The 17,461-nt window shown below is 34.5% G+C and overlaps 1 protein-coding gene across 2 annotated transcripts in view; it reads left to right on the top strand.

Moving 5' to 3' along the window:
* The window catches only part of LOC306852401 (dedicator of cytokinesis protein 1-like), a 231,446-nt gene that overhangs the window by 61,676 nt on the left and 152,309 nt on the right, over nt 1–17,461 (top strand). For both annotated transcript variants that reach the window (XM_079389174.1, XM_079389173.1), the window contains exons 19-24: nt 2,534–2,631; nt 7,115–7,204; nt 8,172–8,272; nt 8,353–8,481; nt 11,557–11,665; nt 16,052–16,122. In XM_079389174.1, the coding sequence (XP_079245300.1) occupies nt 2,534–2,631; nt 7,115–7,204; nt 8,172–8,272; nt 8,353–8,481; nt 11,557–11,665; nt 16,052–16,122 (598 nt within the window). The remainder of the gene's footprint in view (nt 1–2,533; nt 2,632–7,114; nt 7,205–8,171; nt 8,273–8,352; nt 8,482–11,556; nt 11,666–16,051; nt 16,123–17,461) is intronic.

Below are 17,461 nucleotides of genomic sequence, written 5' to 3'. Positions count from 1 at the left end.
GATGCGGTAATGAGGTCGCTGAGGATTCCTCAGGCCGAGGCATTAGCATATAAACACGCGTTTTGACTGTTGTGTAGGCCGTTTTTCCCACTGCGAGGCCTTGTCCGTCAATGCCGGTGTGTTTTCTGTCACAAAAGTAAAATAGGGGCTCTTTATGGCACACACATTAGCATATTGAGCCGTGGATCCCCGCTGTTCCTCTACGCCTATACTATTTCTGGTTTCTGTGTCAGAAACGCAGGTTGGAATCAATGCGGTCTGCAGGAGTGTTGTTTGTGACTCAGGTTTTGTTTAGATATTTTAGTTTTGTGAAGCACATTTCCCGGATGATTAGGTGTCTCTCGACCAATAGGAGCGAAGGATGAGGCGTTTTTAATAAAGAATGACGTCGCCGATCTCCTCTCTCGTGGCCTGACAGCTCTTTCTGTCTCTCTGATGTGGTTTTTATTAAACCCACAGGCTGAGCTTGTAAATGTTGGGATCTTTAACTCTGAATCGTCTCTCCCACACAGTTGTCGTTCCTGCTGATGTGATATGATGATATGAATCACAGCCTCTGCTCTTCTTCTGCTCACATCCTTTGCCTTAGTTAGTATGCAGTGCTCTGGAATCCTTGATTCTGATTGGTCAGTCTGGGCATTCTGTTTTTGTTTAGTTAATGTTTAACATATAACTGATCAGGCCAAATGTCAATTCAAAGTCAGCATTGCCCGCTAATAGTCGACTAATCGCTTGGTCGACCAAAATTTTATTAGTCGCTTTAGTTGCAGAAGAAAAAAAATCCACAGGTGAAGTCGCGCAGTCCGTGACGGACAGGTCGCTAACGGCTGGTCTATGTGGTAATGCAGGACATCCAAACGCTCGCCTAAAAATGAAGGAAATAATGAAAAAGTTGAAAATAAAGTATGGTTAGGGTAAGTAAGGATAGGCTAGGTGTAGGGAGGGCTTTATTGTCCCAAGAAGGTGGCATCCATTTAATAATTTGAATTAAAACTATAATATACACTCAATACATTATTATCGCGTACACCATATGCAATAAGTATAAATAGAAGAAAATCTTGCTATTAGAAAATAGATGTCTATAGATCTTGCTAAATAGTCTTTAGCTATTTGCACTTAGTATAAATAGCATATCATTAAAAAATACTGCTATTTTGCACTTAGTGTAAATAGCATCTATCTGCCGCTGCCTTAAAAATATATCTATATACAGTGAAATGTCTATTTTCAAATGAACCAATTCAAATGGAAAATAAATATTCTCAGATTATGTAATCTGTATGAAACGTGCATACAGGTGCATCACTACTGCAGAGATGATGAGTCAGTGTCGCTGACTTCATCTCTTGATTAAGGTAAAAACAAAGAAAGCACTAGTTTATCAAATTATTAAAATGTTAATGCAGTCTCATTGTTTTTCCTCGACACATTCATAATGATTATCATCTTCTGCGGTGTGCTATGGCAAGCTTTATGTGTGTGCCTAAGTGCTTATTAGGCTATATAGGGAATTAAAGGATCATTATAATGATTTAAATGGTGCGATTAGTCAACTAATGATTAATATTAACGACTACTGGTCGACCAGAAAAATCCTTAGTCGAGGGCAGCCCTAATTCAATGTAGGTTTTCTTTTTGATTCATTTAAATAATAATAAAAAAGTTGTTTATAGATTTGCATAATTATGTAATTCAATTGATTGAATAAATCTACAAGTTTTTATCATTATATGAATTTCTTTTATTAAATATTTAAATATTAAATGATACAATGAGACTAATGTTTTTATAAAATTGATGCAAAATTTTGATTAGTATAATAAAATAAATATTGTGTGAGTGTATATATTATTATTATTATTATTATTATTATTATTATTATTATTATTATTATTATATAGAGAAATGAAAATATTCATTCTTTTACATTTATATACCCACAATATAAAAAAGTTCTAATTTTGTTTTAATTTGAAATGTGTCTATTTAGACTAAGGGTTCTATCAGTTTCTCAATGACGGCCTTTTAAAACACAATCCTGAAAAAACTGGTCTCACCAGATTACGTCATTTCACTTATTTTCAAGCGATTGCTGGAATGCCTCGTTTGAGGTTAAAAAGTCACTGGCTCCTGTTACCATGACGATCTATATGGGAGCTGCTCAGGTGGCGTTAAGAGTCCTCAAGGGGCCCGGCTGAACTGTAAAACTCTCATGAGTGTTTCCCAGAGTTCCCCACTCTAACAGTCTGATTCATCCAATCATTTAAAGAACATTTGTGACTGTGAATCATTATTTGTGATTCCCTTTTATAATCTGTGAACACTGATAGATAAACCGCTTCATATTTGTCCAGATTTTAATTTTCTTCCATTATATCATAACTGCAGTGAAATCAGTTCCTCTCGTGGCTTAAGGTTTGACCAGTCAGACGAGAGCTAATGTTATTCACATGTCTCTATATGATGAATGTTTCATGTGCAGGTTGGAGAGGTGAATGTGCTAATGTGGTTTCTCTCTGCTCTCCTGTAGTTGATCTCCTGGGGCTGCTGAAGTGGAGATCCAACACCAGTTTGCTCCAGCAGAACCTGCGTCACCTGATGAAAGTGGAGGGAGGCGAGGTGGTCAAGGTATGTGTGAATCAGCTGATGGACAGAAACACAAACTCACAGCTTTCATTCAGATGTGCAGACATTCGTGCTGCTAATGTAAACGTTTGAAGTTGGTGTGGAGACTTGCTCTTTGATTTATGATATGAAATTATGAATGAACTCTCTGATGCACTTCAAAGCTTTTTGCTTATTAGTTTTTTTTTTTTTTTTTTTTTTTTTTTGGAAGGCAACAGCAAAACATGCTGAGATATTTTTAGAAATTGCATTTCTGTAAGTGTTTTCAGTAGGGTGTGTGTGGTTGGGCCTGTGAAATTATAGAAATGCTCAAAATAAGCTTTCATCATATCTAACTCAAAATAAGCTTTGCAATTTAAACTTTCTGGAAAAGTTTAAATTGTGTTCTCCATCCATAAAATAAAATAAAAAGCAGTCCATTTAAAAATTTTTTTTTTTTTATTAAATTCATTGGAGTAACCCTGATACAAAATGTGTGTGAGAGAAATCAACCTAGTTACTGGTGGTTCATGTAATTAAAACACATTCAGAATGGAGTGATTTTTCTTGTAATAAATACTGTGATCAGTAAGTGAAATTGTAACCACAATCATTGAATGTCTAGTGATTTCTGTCTATTGTAGAGGGTTATGTTCCCATGCAGCATATGATTTAAAAGCCCCTCTGAGTTGAGGCCGAGCTCTGTTGATTTCGTGACTTTTCCCTCACGGATCATGTGTTTGAATGCCAGTTTGCTCCTGAAGGCGACTCATGGACTGATTTCTCTGGCCGTGTTTGAAGGCAAACACGCTCGAACTGGCAGCGCTGAGAGAAAGAAAGATGGAGGCAGAGACGCTGTGTGCTGTAAACGTCCCCTCAGCCTCTGCAGCCTTTCTGCCATGTCTCTGCCACATAAATATAAAACCACCGACCAGAACCATAGTGGCATCAAACTGATGCTGAAGATGCTCACCGCTTTAACTCTGAATGCATGCAGCAAAGGTTGGTTGGTTAACATTAGTCATATATCCATCCGTCCATCTGCATAAAATGTACAAAATTAATAATTTATTTAAAATGAAATCAAATAATTATTTATATTTATAAATATTTCTAAATAAAAAAAAAAGTAGAATAAAAAAATAAATATAAAATAAATACAAATTTCAAAATTTAAATAAATAAAGGTAGAATAAAAAATCTAATAAAATATAAAAAGGAATATAGAATAAAAAGTAATTTATGTAAAATGTCAAATAAAAATGAATTATAACATATCAAATAGAATATTAAATCAAGTAAATGTGTATGTAAATTATAAAATTAAATGACAATGTAAAAAAAAAAATTTTTTATATGAAATATAAAATAAAAATTCCATTTTAAAATAGTTTAAAATTATTTAACATAGCCCTGATACAAAATTTGTGAGATTTAAATCAAACCTAAATGTTCAAATAATTAAAACTACACATTCAGAATAGGGCAAATTTGTTGTAATAAATACTTAATCAGTAATTGTAATTGGAAAAGTAGTAGTTTGGATTTGGGATAAGGCCCAACGACAAATATATTGCAATATTTCCTTAACAACACAAAACTATTCAAATTTTAAACATAGTTTAAACATAAAAGTTGTCTTTAGGTGGCCTGAAGGAAGCTGCTAATCCAAACAGCTGTTAATATGCAGAGCACACACTCACAGGATGACTACAATTACAGTACGTGTGTTTCTAGCACACACACACACCCGATCACACGTCAGTGTGTTTATTGGCCAGACACAGAGTGAATAATTCAGCGCTCACCACCCAGAGCGACAGACACACAGACTTCCCTTAATGTCTCCTGCAGGCGTCCCACTCAACATGATTATGTACTTTCCTCACGCTGTGTACTAAAACACCTTCCTACCACTGCCAAGTTTGGAATTGGATTTCTGCGACCGGCGCAGACATGCCGTATGAAAGCTGTGAGGACAACGTTATAATGCTGCAGGATGGCTTTTTTGTTCCTGATAGGGGTTTCTTCAGGAATCCGCCCTATGGCATGGATCACTCACTTCTCTGTAAATGCACTGGAGGAAACCTCTGCGGCAATGATTCAAGGGCACCAGAACATCTGAGGAGGAACTTGACATGACTTTGGACGACATTTATTAAATAAGACATAAAATAAGACATAAAATACATATATAGTTAAAAATGTTTATAAATTAATGAATGCATAAATACATTCTGTAAACTGTGTATTTTTTAAATTGGATAAAATAAATATTCTACTATTTAAAATTTCTTTAAATATTTACATTGTTTACTTATTTGTTTAAATGTAATATTAATGTAATTATCTGTAATGCATATTGCGATACACATTATACAATTTGTCATTGTTTTGCCACTGAATCATTTACATTTATTTTAGCTGATTTGTCTGAATTGAATGTGAGAGGGAAAGCCATGAAGTAATATAGAAATAATCGACAACATATCTTTATATTCCAGTGTCCTCAATGTTCAAGCAGGAATGAATGTAAAGCATAAATTGTATAATGTGACTCGTGAACAAATGCATCGAGAGTCAAAAAGACTCACACTCTTAAAGTATTGGTGTGAATCAGTTCTAGAAAATAATAAAATATTGTCTAAAAGCATTATATTTTATATTTTCAAATATTAAAATACATATCAATCTGCTTAAAATATATAAGTGAATTATAAAATATATTAAATATATTAAAGTGCATTCTTAAATGTATAAAAGTGATTTATATTTTAATATATAATTGCTTAAAATTTATCTGCTTTATATTATACATTTCATATTCTTTATGAAATTATTAGTGGAATCAAAAATAATCATTACATTAAGTTCATAACCTGAATTGCTAAATTCTAATTTGTCATTCCTAGTGTCAAATATTGACTCTCATCCTTAATTCATTCCCATTTCCATTGCCTCCAGCTCAGTGAACAAATATCCTAGTGAATATTATATTTGCACGACCGAAGCAAACTTCTCTTCACAGAAAGTATCATCTCCAGCATGAATCATCTCTGTCCTTTGATTAGAATAATGCTCTCTCTTCCTCCATCTCCTGCTCTTTCTGAGTTATGTGTGTACACCTGACGCGAGCGGTGGCATCTTCAACACGCCGGATCTCATCTCAGACTGATGACAGATTGAAGGCCGTTATAGACTTGGACTTTGGTATCTGTTGGGACTTGTTCTGTCCTGGAGATACAGTACGCAGCAGCTTCATTGGCGTTTATTTATTCCCCTCAAGGGCACACTCTTCCTTTCGTTGCAGTGACTGTAAGCAGAGGCCATATGTGCACTCGCGCTCGTCCTCAGGTGGAGCATTCCAGCTTTTAAATGAGTTTTCACACTGAATTTGTAAGTGCAGAAATATAGCAAATGTGCGAACAGTCTTATTTATAAACCTCAGTGTGAGTGTGTTTAGAGTGCAATGTGCTTTAAAAAAGATCCATGGTAACACTGTCTAGAAACCGGTATCATGCATTTATTTTTATAATGCTGTATAATGCACTTTGCTCTTGGTTATATCTGTTGTTCTCAGGGAAAATGTCTTTATAATAGTTGTCATTTCATGATTACACATGCATTAGTGATGTTTTCAGTGTACAAATAAAACCTTTCTTTCTTTCTTTTTCTTTTTTATTATTTGTTCATTCATTAATTTGTTTGTATTTATTTTTTTATTACATTTTTGTTTATTTGTTTTATTGGATAATTTTTTTATTTTATTCATTTTTATCATTTGTTTTCTTTGTTCCATTTGTTTTATTTATTGAAGTTTTAAATTATTTGTATTTGTCTTTTATTTGTTGGTCTTTGTTTATTTATTAATTACATTTGTTATCATGGGTCTTTGTCACCTTAGTATTTTTAATTAATTTAATATTCTTACCAGTTGAAGGGACAAAGTCTGATCTATTGATTGATTTTTTTTTTTTTTTTTTTTTTTTTTTTTTCATTTATTGACGACCAGGGACAGTGTGAAAAAATATCGAAAGATTTTTTTTAATATAAAAAAAATAACCTTGATTTATTATGCCTGTTATAGTCATTCCTGAGAACATGGTGTTTTTTAATGCTATACGACACTGAAAGCTAATATAGATATTACATAGATTAAAGGATGATTCATTGAGTGAAATGAAAGCGAGCTGAGAGAATGAAAGTGCTGCTCTTATAGGCACATATAGGTCTGTGTAGCTGGACTGGAGCTGTAATACTCTGTCCTTGCTGGATTGTCATTGAGCATCAGCTGAATGACAGCAGACATTAAAGTGGACGGCATGTGCTGTAGATTGACAGTCCATGAAGCTGACAGCATATCTGTGTGCACGTTTACGCTTTCTCATTCATAGCAAAGCACAGAGCTTTTAAAATCATCCTGTTAAACTGACCATCACACTATGTGTGTGTGTGTGTGTGTTTCTGTTTCATCTTGTAATCTGTGTGTGTGTGTGTGTGTGTTTAGTTTCTGCAGGACACTTTGGATGCCCTTTTCAACATTATGATGGAGAACTCAGACAGTGAAACCTTTGATACTCTTGTGTTTGATGCTCTGGTAAGATTCTCATGGCCTGTGCTTCAATGAATCTGCAAAATAAAAAATGAAGTACACACATATATAAACATATGCACATGCACACAAAAATAACTCCCAAATTAATTTTATACCAAACTTAATTTTGGAAATATTTTTGCATAATATTTATATATGAGGCTTTCGTACTAAATATCACATTTGATTAGTATTCATACCTAACCCTAATAATGATAACAAAATTATATTATTCTATTAGTAATATTAATAGCCATGTTTCCAGTTTCCCCCACATTTAATGTTTTAATTTTAAAATACTATTATTCATTTAGGCAGATATATATTTACATGTGTTGTGTCATGTTCACTTAATGCTTTCATATCTTTTTACAGATTACAATAAAATGTTGTCAGCACTTCTAAACATGAATTATATTTGCTTACTTTTTTTATTTGAACATTTCTGTTTTTTTTTAATCCGAACTGTTTATTTCTTTCTATTTTGTGTTTTTATACAAATGCTTATTTTGCCCCAGCATTTAATATTTTAGTTTTGAAATAGTAGGATTAAATTAGGCAAAGATGTATTTAACAGCTCTCGTGTCATTTTAAATTCTGTTATTATTTTCATGGCTTTTATAAGTGAAAATGAAATGTTATCAGCACTTCTGCTTAGCATTAATTAGATTCAGTTTTCAACAAGAACGGTTTCTGTTTCTCATATATTTATTAATAATATTTTAATACAAATGGTTTAATTTGACCAAGTATTTAGTGTTTTAGTTTTTTAATAATAGGATTTAGCCAGAGATACATTTGCATAATCTAAACAGCTCAGTCTGAGCCTATTGTGTGTTGTGCTGAACTATAGTAATAACATGTTATCAGTATTTCTACTCGATAGTAATTACAAAAATAAAGGTTTAATATGCATACTTGTTCATTTTTACTTTCTTTTTTAAATAAACGTCTCTTCTGTTTTTGAAAGGTCTTAATAATAGGACTGATCGCAGACAGGAAGTTCCATCATTTCAATCCGGTTCTGGAGACCTACATCCGCAAGCACTTCAGCGCCACCCTGGCCTACACGTGAGTGTGAAGTTCTGCCCTCTCTGTGCCAGTATGTGCTTTGTTTTTATGTGTAACACACTGTGTGCTGATATTTTCAGAAAGCTGACAAAAGTCCTGAAGAACTATGTGGATAATTCCGAGAAGCTGATGGAGCAGCTGCTGAAAGCTCTGAAGTCTTTGGAGTACATCTTCAAGTTCATCGTGAGATCCCGCGTCCTCTTCAACCAGTACGTTCAGATCTCTCATGTTCTCTCATGTTTTTATTCATTGCACATCTGAGCTTTAGGGATATCATATCATATCACCCGAATCCATGGAGTTGTGCTTGTAGTCTGAACCAGGGAATTATTATTATTAACAACAACAACAGTAATAATAGTTGTTATTATTATTATTATTATTATTATTATTACTACTCCTTGTTATTGCTACTACTTTTGAGTTCTTGATTTTTTTTATTTTACATTAAAATACCAATCAATAGTTTATAACATCAATAACATCAATAGTTTCTTGTTTACAGTACTTTAGTAGTAATTACTTTAGTAATAATGTTTAGTTGTTTATTATTATTATTATTAGTAGTAGTAGTAAATACTTGACTCTTTTACTTAACAATACAATTAAAAAATTATTCTAGAATACTAATTAACAGTAATTATTTACTAGGCTATTTTTAGTACTTAATTACTGTTTATTTATTTGCATTTATGCATTCACTTAAAAAAGAGGAACACAGAAATTTGTCAAAGAGCCAACAATATTTGTAATATTTTTACAATTTTGATATATAATCACAACATATTGGCCAAATTGTGCAGCCCTACAAACAAGAGCAGCAAACCTGGGTTTTGTTTTTTGGTTTGTTTTTTGTGTTTTGTTTTGTTTACTCCAAAACCTCTTTCTTTTCCTCCTTCGTACATTTACATTTACATTTAGTAATTTGGCGGACGCTTTTATCCAAAGCGGCTTACAATTGGGGAATACAAAAAGCGATTCATCTTGAAGAGGCAATCAGACAGAGGAAGTGCTCGTAACACCAAGTCTCAGACATTGTTCAAATAAGTACAAGCTAGTAAGGGAGGGAGAGAAAGATAGAGGGAAAGAGTTTTTTTTTTTTTTGAGTTTAGAATGAAGTCAAGTACTGCCGAAAGAGATGAGTTTTCAGTTGTTGCTTGAAGATTGACAGGGATCCGGCGTTCCGGATAGGGGTGGGAAGATTATTCCACCAGCCAGGAATGGTGAACGAGGATGTTCTGGAGAGTGATTCTCTGTGATGGTACCACAAGGCATCGTAATATGGGTTTTCCAGCCAATAAGCTGCAGTTAAGGCTAAGAGATGTCACAGCTTGATTTAATGTGCAGATCTGAAATGCTACACCTTTATCAAACCGAAGTGCCCTGGTTTCCTGATGGATGGAGGATGTGTTTGAGGCGGACAGGAAGTGGAACGGGCAGCGGCGCTGATTTAGGGAGACGGAGGACATGTTGAGTAATGACTCGGCCTAAATTAAGTTCAGCTCTGGTGATTAGCTTGTTGTCTGCAGGTGAAGTATAGGATGGCGTCTGTTTAAGTACCTGAAGGCTGAGAGCGCCTGACACCGCAGAGCGCTGTGAGAGACACTAATGAGCAGAGTCTGATCTGATTGACTTCTCTGCTCGCTCACAGACTTGACCTGCTGCCGCTGTTCGCCATCTCATGCCCGACCCGACCGCACACGTCTCCCAGTCAGAGCTTCAGACTGCGGTGGAAATGATGAGAAATATGGCCAAAAATAACAATTATCGTAAGATTGAATAGCTATCGGTGTCAGAAGGAAAACCACATTAATATGCGCTTTTACTAATTTCAGTGTTTACTGCAGCCCTGCTCAGGATCTTTCTATTGCAGTATTCTCCTTCAAATGATTCTGATGACCTTTAAACCAGCATTCACAAAAAAATATATATATATTTTTAAAATAAACATTTATACTATATTCTCAGTTATTTGCACAAATACACAAAATGCGCACACACAAACAATTCTCAACATCTTCACATTAAAAATTTTTTTATTTTATAATGAGCCTAAATTACAAGACATACTACCATGCTGAATACTTACAAAAGTGCTTCACTATTTTCTGTCATTACCAGATAATTTTGTTAATTTTTTGTATTTTTGTGGTGAAATATGACCTTGAATAATTTATGCAAAAACAATTTCTTATTTATTAAATATTTCTTGATTTTTTTTATTAATTTTATTTATTTCTTGCAAAATACAATTACTTATTTTTCAATTATATTTTATTGTTAAATATGACCTCAGCATTTCTTTACAGATTGTTTTATTTATTTTTGCTAAAACTTTCTTATTTTTGGTTTGGTTTTAGTGTTAAATATGATCTCAGCATTTCTTGACAGTTTATTTTTATTTACTTTATTTTTTGCAAAATATAATTATTTTTCTATTTGATTTTAGGGTTAAATATGACCTTGATATTTTTGCACTTTTTTTTTTTGATTTTTTTATTTGTTTTGCTAAATTTTATTCCTTATTTTTCCATTTGATTTTGGGATTAAATATGACCTAAGCATTTCTTGACTTTTTGATTTGATTTTTGCAAAGTATAATTACATTTTTTTGTTTGATTTTGAGGTTAAATATGACCTCGGCATATTTTTTGATAAGAAATAATAAAATTCTATCATATCTCCCCTTTGCTTTAGTAATTAATGGATATTAAGCACTTCAAAATAATTAATGGTCAACTGGAGTGTGAAGAATATTTCAATATTTGACCGGCCATTAACTAAGTGTGTGTGTGTGTGTGTGTTGACGGAGGGCCGGTCTAAAGTAAACGCTCTTGATGAGGGCGAGAATGTCTGACCCTCACCATATCCAGAGCACAGAAAATCAGGTGCCGCTAATCGCATCAGCAAAGGCCGTCGGTGAGCTTTTAATGAAAGCGAGAGCGCGGGAATCCTCCCGGTGTATGTGTGGCTCTTTGGAGCAGCGCCGAGACGGCCCATCAGCTCTCTGCCCTTCAAACTAGATTACGGAGCAATTCATCAATCTGATCAGCCTGTAATCAGGAGCTAGTTTAGAGGTGCCAGTGAACAGCTGGGAGTGTGTGTGTGTGTGTGGAGTTTGACACATTGTTTTTGATGTGTGTTTGTATGGCTCCGGCTAGTTTGATGTCATGGATTTGCATTCCAAACACATGTAGAGCGGTCTGCTGCCTCTGATGATTTAGATGAAATGATTCTCGCCGCTCGAGCCCCTGATCATCCGCTGTTTGTGTGTTTTCCTTCAGGCTCTACGAGAACAAAGGCGAGAGTGATTTCATGGAGTCCCTGAGGAATCTCTTCGCCTCGTTTAACGCCATGATGAACAGCAGTGCTGAAGGGACCGGCGGGGTGAAGGTGAGAACGCTCTAGGAGCCGGTTTCTGATGAGCTGGAGGTTTAAATGCTACGTTAATAGAGCATTAAGATAAGACAAACAAAAACATTTACACATTTGTTCCTGGTGTGACTTCATTTCACACATGCAACACACAAGGAGATGTTTCTCAGAATGTTCACGCTGCTCTTTTACAGACATTCAAGGCCTGCAAATGACATCCATATGATGTTTTCTGAAGTCATATGATGCTTTATGAGAGGAAAAATATGATTAAAGTCTCCTGAAAACCCCTCCCTAAATGCATCTACACACCCATATATTCAAAGTTCAAGTCAAGTCAGCTTTATTGTCAATTCTTCCACATGTACAGCACATACATACGGAGAATTGAAACTGCGTTACTCTCAGACCCTTGGTGCATACAGTTAACATTAAACGTGTTCAAATACAGATAAATACAGTTTAAAGTTGTTGCTTCTCAATCATTTGAGAAATTATAACCAATGAAATTTGGCTTAATTTGTGTCAAACATGACATAGTTTTGCTAGCTAGCACATCAAAATGACAGGAAGTGGAATTGATATGTAAAAGAAATCAAACTATCCATTTTTATGTGCCATTTAGAGTCATGAAATGTGTGTAACCTTTCTGTCTCTCTAATAATAGTTAATACTGAATAAATAAATGCTGAATTTCACTGACAAAAATTAAGTGTTAATGTTTATATATAGTCTATCAACTTTTTACAACTTAACTCAGTATCTTTCATAGATTTAATGCTATTAACCTTGCTAACTTTGGCAAATGTAGTGACTCGTATTTCAATATTAATCATTTTATCTGTCTGACATGTGTCATCACGTAGCATATTTGAATATGTAGTAATATGAATTTAAGAGAGAATATACTTAAATAACATTTTGGTCTGTGCAAAAATACACTAAAATACGAAGTTTTTATGAAATTAATACCTAATTTCCATAAAGAAATGTATACCTTTTTTCATCAAGAATGCATTAAATTGGTCAAAAGTGACAGTAAAGACATTTATAATGTTACAAAAAAATTCTATGTTGAATAAATGCTGTGCTTTTAAACATTCTCTTCATCCAAAAAAAAAAAAAGAATCTAAAAAAGGTCTCTACAAAAATATGAAGCAGCACAACTGTTTTTGACAAAACTTTGAAAACTGGGAAACTTTGATAACAATAAGAGATGTTTCTTAATGATACTGTAATGATACTGAAACGACTGTGTACACATTCATTGTATAAAAAAGAAAAGTTCCAGAAGGAAGGTCGTACAGGTTTGGAACAACATGAGCAAAATGTGTATCTGAAGGGTCTGTATCTCAGGACGTCTTCCCAGAATGCTGCTCTGTTTCTTCTGTCAGACATGAATATGTATGTTTCTGTCTTTCAAGTGTGTGTTTGTGTGTCTTTCTCTCTCGTCCCCTGATCTCCTCTTCTGTCCACTGTGGCTCTGGCTTCGCAATCTTTAGCTTCTCCTCAAGGTACTCTATCTGTCCTCCACTCCTCCATCTGTTTCTCAGCTCCTCCTCCATTTGTGTGCAGTATTTTTTTTTTTGTCACTGACCTTTCCTGTCGCTTCTTTTTTGCATTAACACACCTCTGTTCTAACGCGCGTGCTCAGTGGCCGAAACAAAGCATCAGACCCTCTGGACGGGTCGTGAGTCTGCCTGGAGCGATGCAGGTGTTCTGCTGGCCTGGATCTTAGTGGTTTTGTCAGAAAATTAATAATTGATCTTGTTAAGATGCACTGTCAAGGGAAGGAATGTGCTTTTCTCTCCACTGGCCTTGTCGCAACAGGAAAGCAAGAGGCGACGTGAATGAAACGGCACGTCAGCTTGAAGTACATCGTGTTCACATGCCCTCACACTTATTATTTAAACAGTCAGACAGTTTGAGTTTGTGCCAGTCATTTACTGCACATGTCGGGCTTGTTTTTCTCTTTTCTACTTTGTTGTTTTAGAGGGAAATGAAGGTGAAGTGTCATTTGTTCACCACTAGTGTTAAACTAAATTGAAAACAGCTGTTTTCCAAAACACACCCCCAGCCAGCTATTGGTCATTTCAACAAATAGCCCCGCCCCAAACTCACACCATTGGTCGAAACCAAGAAACCAAGATTTAAACGTATAACAGCATTGGCTCCACAAATGGTGTGACTTTGTCACTGGACTGTTTCGTTCGTTTGTTCATTCCTTCCTTCGGTCATTCGTTCATTTTATTCAGTTAAGTAAACTAACTAAAAAATGTTAAATAAGTAAACTATATATAGGGGTCTATGGCCAACTGCATTTAAATTTAAATGTTTGTAATTGTTTGTAATTCTGTGTATAATCTGGTGTAAAATGATTTAGACCAGTTTATTTTTTTTTTTTTTGTGATTTCCATGGAAAATGTTAGTTTGTATTTGTTTTTTATTTTTAAAGACCATTTTTAATACTTTTTTTCATGTTTTATGTTTTTTCATGCAGCATATACATACACATATATTTTATTATACATGAATGAATGCATGTGTTGTTTAGAAATATTTTTAAATAATTATTTCATTTCTTGGTATTAGTATCATTATCCATCTTATCAGGTCTTAGCCATAACTTAAAATAAAAATAATTCTCAGTGATTGTTCAGAGGTTTTTGTTTCCTTGCGTTGCTCGTCCGGTCCTGTGAAACTGTGTAACTGTGATCCAGACTCTAAAATGTGTGCGGTCCATGTGATGCATTCCAGCGAAGTGACAAACTTTCTGTGAAGTCACTGCTGTAAAACTCTTGGCCTGACAATTTCAAAACACATCAAATCATACGTGAGTTACAGCCTCAGATATTCACTTTTTTAGTAAACACTTGAACTCCAGCACCTCGTTTCCCAGCAAACTCTCAGGTTAAATCAGACGCTATGTGGGCTGCTGGGAAGAGAGTTTATCAAATGGGAAACTTCATAACCCATCCATCACTGCCGCTGTTGACTCTTGGTTCAAACTGCGTTCCGATGCTTTTTTTTTTTCTTTTAAATGATTTCAAAGTACGTCAGAATTTGACATCATGATGAGGATCAAACAGGAAGGAGCCGCTTTAAATCCAGATCTGTAAACTCTCAGGACTCACACATCTTCAGAATAAAACCAGACATTTATCAGCTGAATAGCAGTAAAGCTGTTTTATAAAGAAGCTGTGAGTTGAGTCTTTCCTTAAACAAGGTTTTAAAGCTAAAGATGTTGAGTTTTGCCAAGTAGGACGCTTTCCTTAGTTGTGCTTGAACAAGATTCCCGCCGAACTCTTATCAAAGACCGATGAAACTACCATGCAAACCAGGATGCTGCCAACATCCTTGTGAATGCTGGAAGAGCCAAAAAGATTTATATCAGCTGGAGAAACTGATCAATAGACATTCCTGTTCTGCATCAAATTCTGCGGAAATCTGCTTGTGTAGTGATTGATGCGTTTTTGATGGACAGGTGTCACTCTCACAGATTCTGGACATTTGACTTTTTCTGAAACTTTAATGAATTAATTGATTTTTACAGACTTTTTTAACCTGCTGTATTTCACGTTCTGAAACTTGTTTGTATTTATATTTTTATTAATTGTTTGGTTTTTATATTTATTACAGACATTGTGTTTTACATTTTCAGATTTAGATTTTAAGTCATTTTTTAGACATTTTATTTTACATTTTGAAATGTTTTCACTTTCAGATAAACTTTAGTTGGACGTTTGTTTGTTTATTTGTTCATTCAGATTTCAGGCATTGTATTTCACATACTCAAACTTGGTTGCTGGTTGCTTTTTTATTTATTTATTTCTATTTGAATGTATGCATTTGTTGAGATTTATTTATTTATTTCATACATTGCATTGCATTTGACTCGTTTGGACCATTTATTGGTTGTGAGTAAGTTAGTGCTCAGATTTCTAGATGAGTGTTTGTCAGTAGTTAAGTGTTAAGAGCAGCAGTTAGAGGAGGAAACACTTATTCTCATGACTCATTGATCGGGGTTTTGGAGAGAGTATTTCTGTATTTGTTTTATAAGTGTCTTCTCTGCTTGAGGGTCATCTTTCATTGACCGCTCTCTCCTCAGGCTGTTTAGCACAGCTGGATTTGCTCTGAGCACAGATGGACTGATGGGGAATCACAGCAGTAGTGTCTCTGATAATCATTAAATGAGGATCTTGACAACTTCATGTAGTTCACTTCGGTTCATCATTGTTCTTCGTGTTTGGACAATTCATCATAATTAACACAATTCTTTAAAATGATTTATTTTTTATGCTGACTAACCCTGATTTTCCCCTCTTTTTTACAATTTATTTAGCATGTTTTATAGGATTTTTAGAGCATTGATCATGCTAATATGTATTTTTTTGTGAATTCTAGGGTGCTGCACTGAAATACGTCCCAACTATCGTCAATGATCTGAAAATGGTCTTTGATCCAAAGGAACTCAGGTGAGTTTATCAGATATTGTTCATATTTTTAGTGAACATCCCACAGCCAAAAGTAAATAATGATTTTAAGGAAAAGTCAGTGCTTTGCAGCAGCGTTTATGGAGTAAAATATTTTTATGTGTGTGTGTGTGTATAATGTTTGCCTACAGAACCACCATTGGCTCTGCACCCCTTTACCTAAATTCATTACTTCAGACTTGTATGTCCTCTAGAAGCTTGTGTTCTTCAAGTGAACGATGCATTATTGTACCATCCCAAAGACACTCAAAAACACTTTCAAGGACTTTTGCATTAACTGTTCCCATCTGGTGGAATGACCTGCCCAACTCGATCCGAGCAGCCGAATCCTTACCCATCTTCAAGAAACGGCTAAAAACTCATCTGTTCCATCTTTACGTGACCCTCTAACTCTAGCACTCTCTATTCTAATTTTATTTTATCTTTGTCTTTTTATTTAAAAAAAAATAAATAAATAATAATAATAATAATTATCTGTATTGCATTAGGCTAACCAAGACTTGTATTAGCACTTGCACGTTGTTACTCTTTTGTTGGTTTTGATGGCTTCTTATGTCCTCATTTGTAAGTCGCTTTGGATAAAAGCGTCTGCTAAATGACTGACTAAAATAAAAAAATAAAAATAAAAATTATCTTCTAAAATAAATTAATTAAAATACATTTTAATAAAATTAATAAACGCAAACAATCAAAGGATATTGTTGCCCATCCTGCCTCATCTTTTTAAGCTGAAATTTGGATGTTATTTAGCTAATAATTGTTTAGTTTTAATTTGTACTTTATATTGTATTTTAATATTATGTTTATTTTATTTTATATTTTTTCTGAAATGTCTTTAATATTAAAACACGCAAATTACTTTCTGAAGTAATGCATGTACAAATTATATTGTTACCCATACTTCCTCATATTTTATTCTTTTTTCCTGAAGTTTGATTGTCATCTGGCCAGTAACTGTATCGATTACCCTTATTTTCTTCTTGGTCATTTCATTTCTATTTCTACTTCTATTTCTATTTTAGTCAATGTCTTTCTGAGTTCCCTCTTCATGCAACAATCTTGTCTCTCATCCTGTCTTCCTCTCCTCATGTCTCCCTGCCCATCCCGTCTCACTCTCCTTGTCATCTCCTTTTCTTCATGCTGTCTCTCTCACAAACAAAAGCCAATATAGTTATCCTCACCCTGTCTCTCTCTCCTCATCCTGCTTCTTATTTCATCCTCTCTCTCTAACTGCTGGTTCTCATTCCATCCGTCTCTCCTCATGGCTTTCATCTGCTCCCGTGTGTCTGTCTCTCTCTAAGTGACTGAGAGGCTGCTAATG

The sequence above is a fragment of the Barbus barbus genome (genome assembly GCF_936440315.1).
Source record: "Barbus barbus genome assembly, chromosome: 32".
NCBI lineage: Eukaryota > Metazoa > Chordata > Actinopteri > Cypriniformes > Cyprinidae > Barbus > Barbus barbus.
Note: the sequence above shows the minus strand (reverse complement) of the source record. Positions and strands in the feature narration are given on the sequence as shown.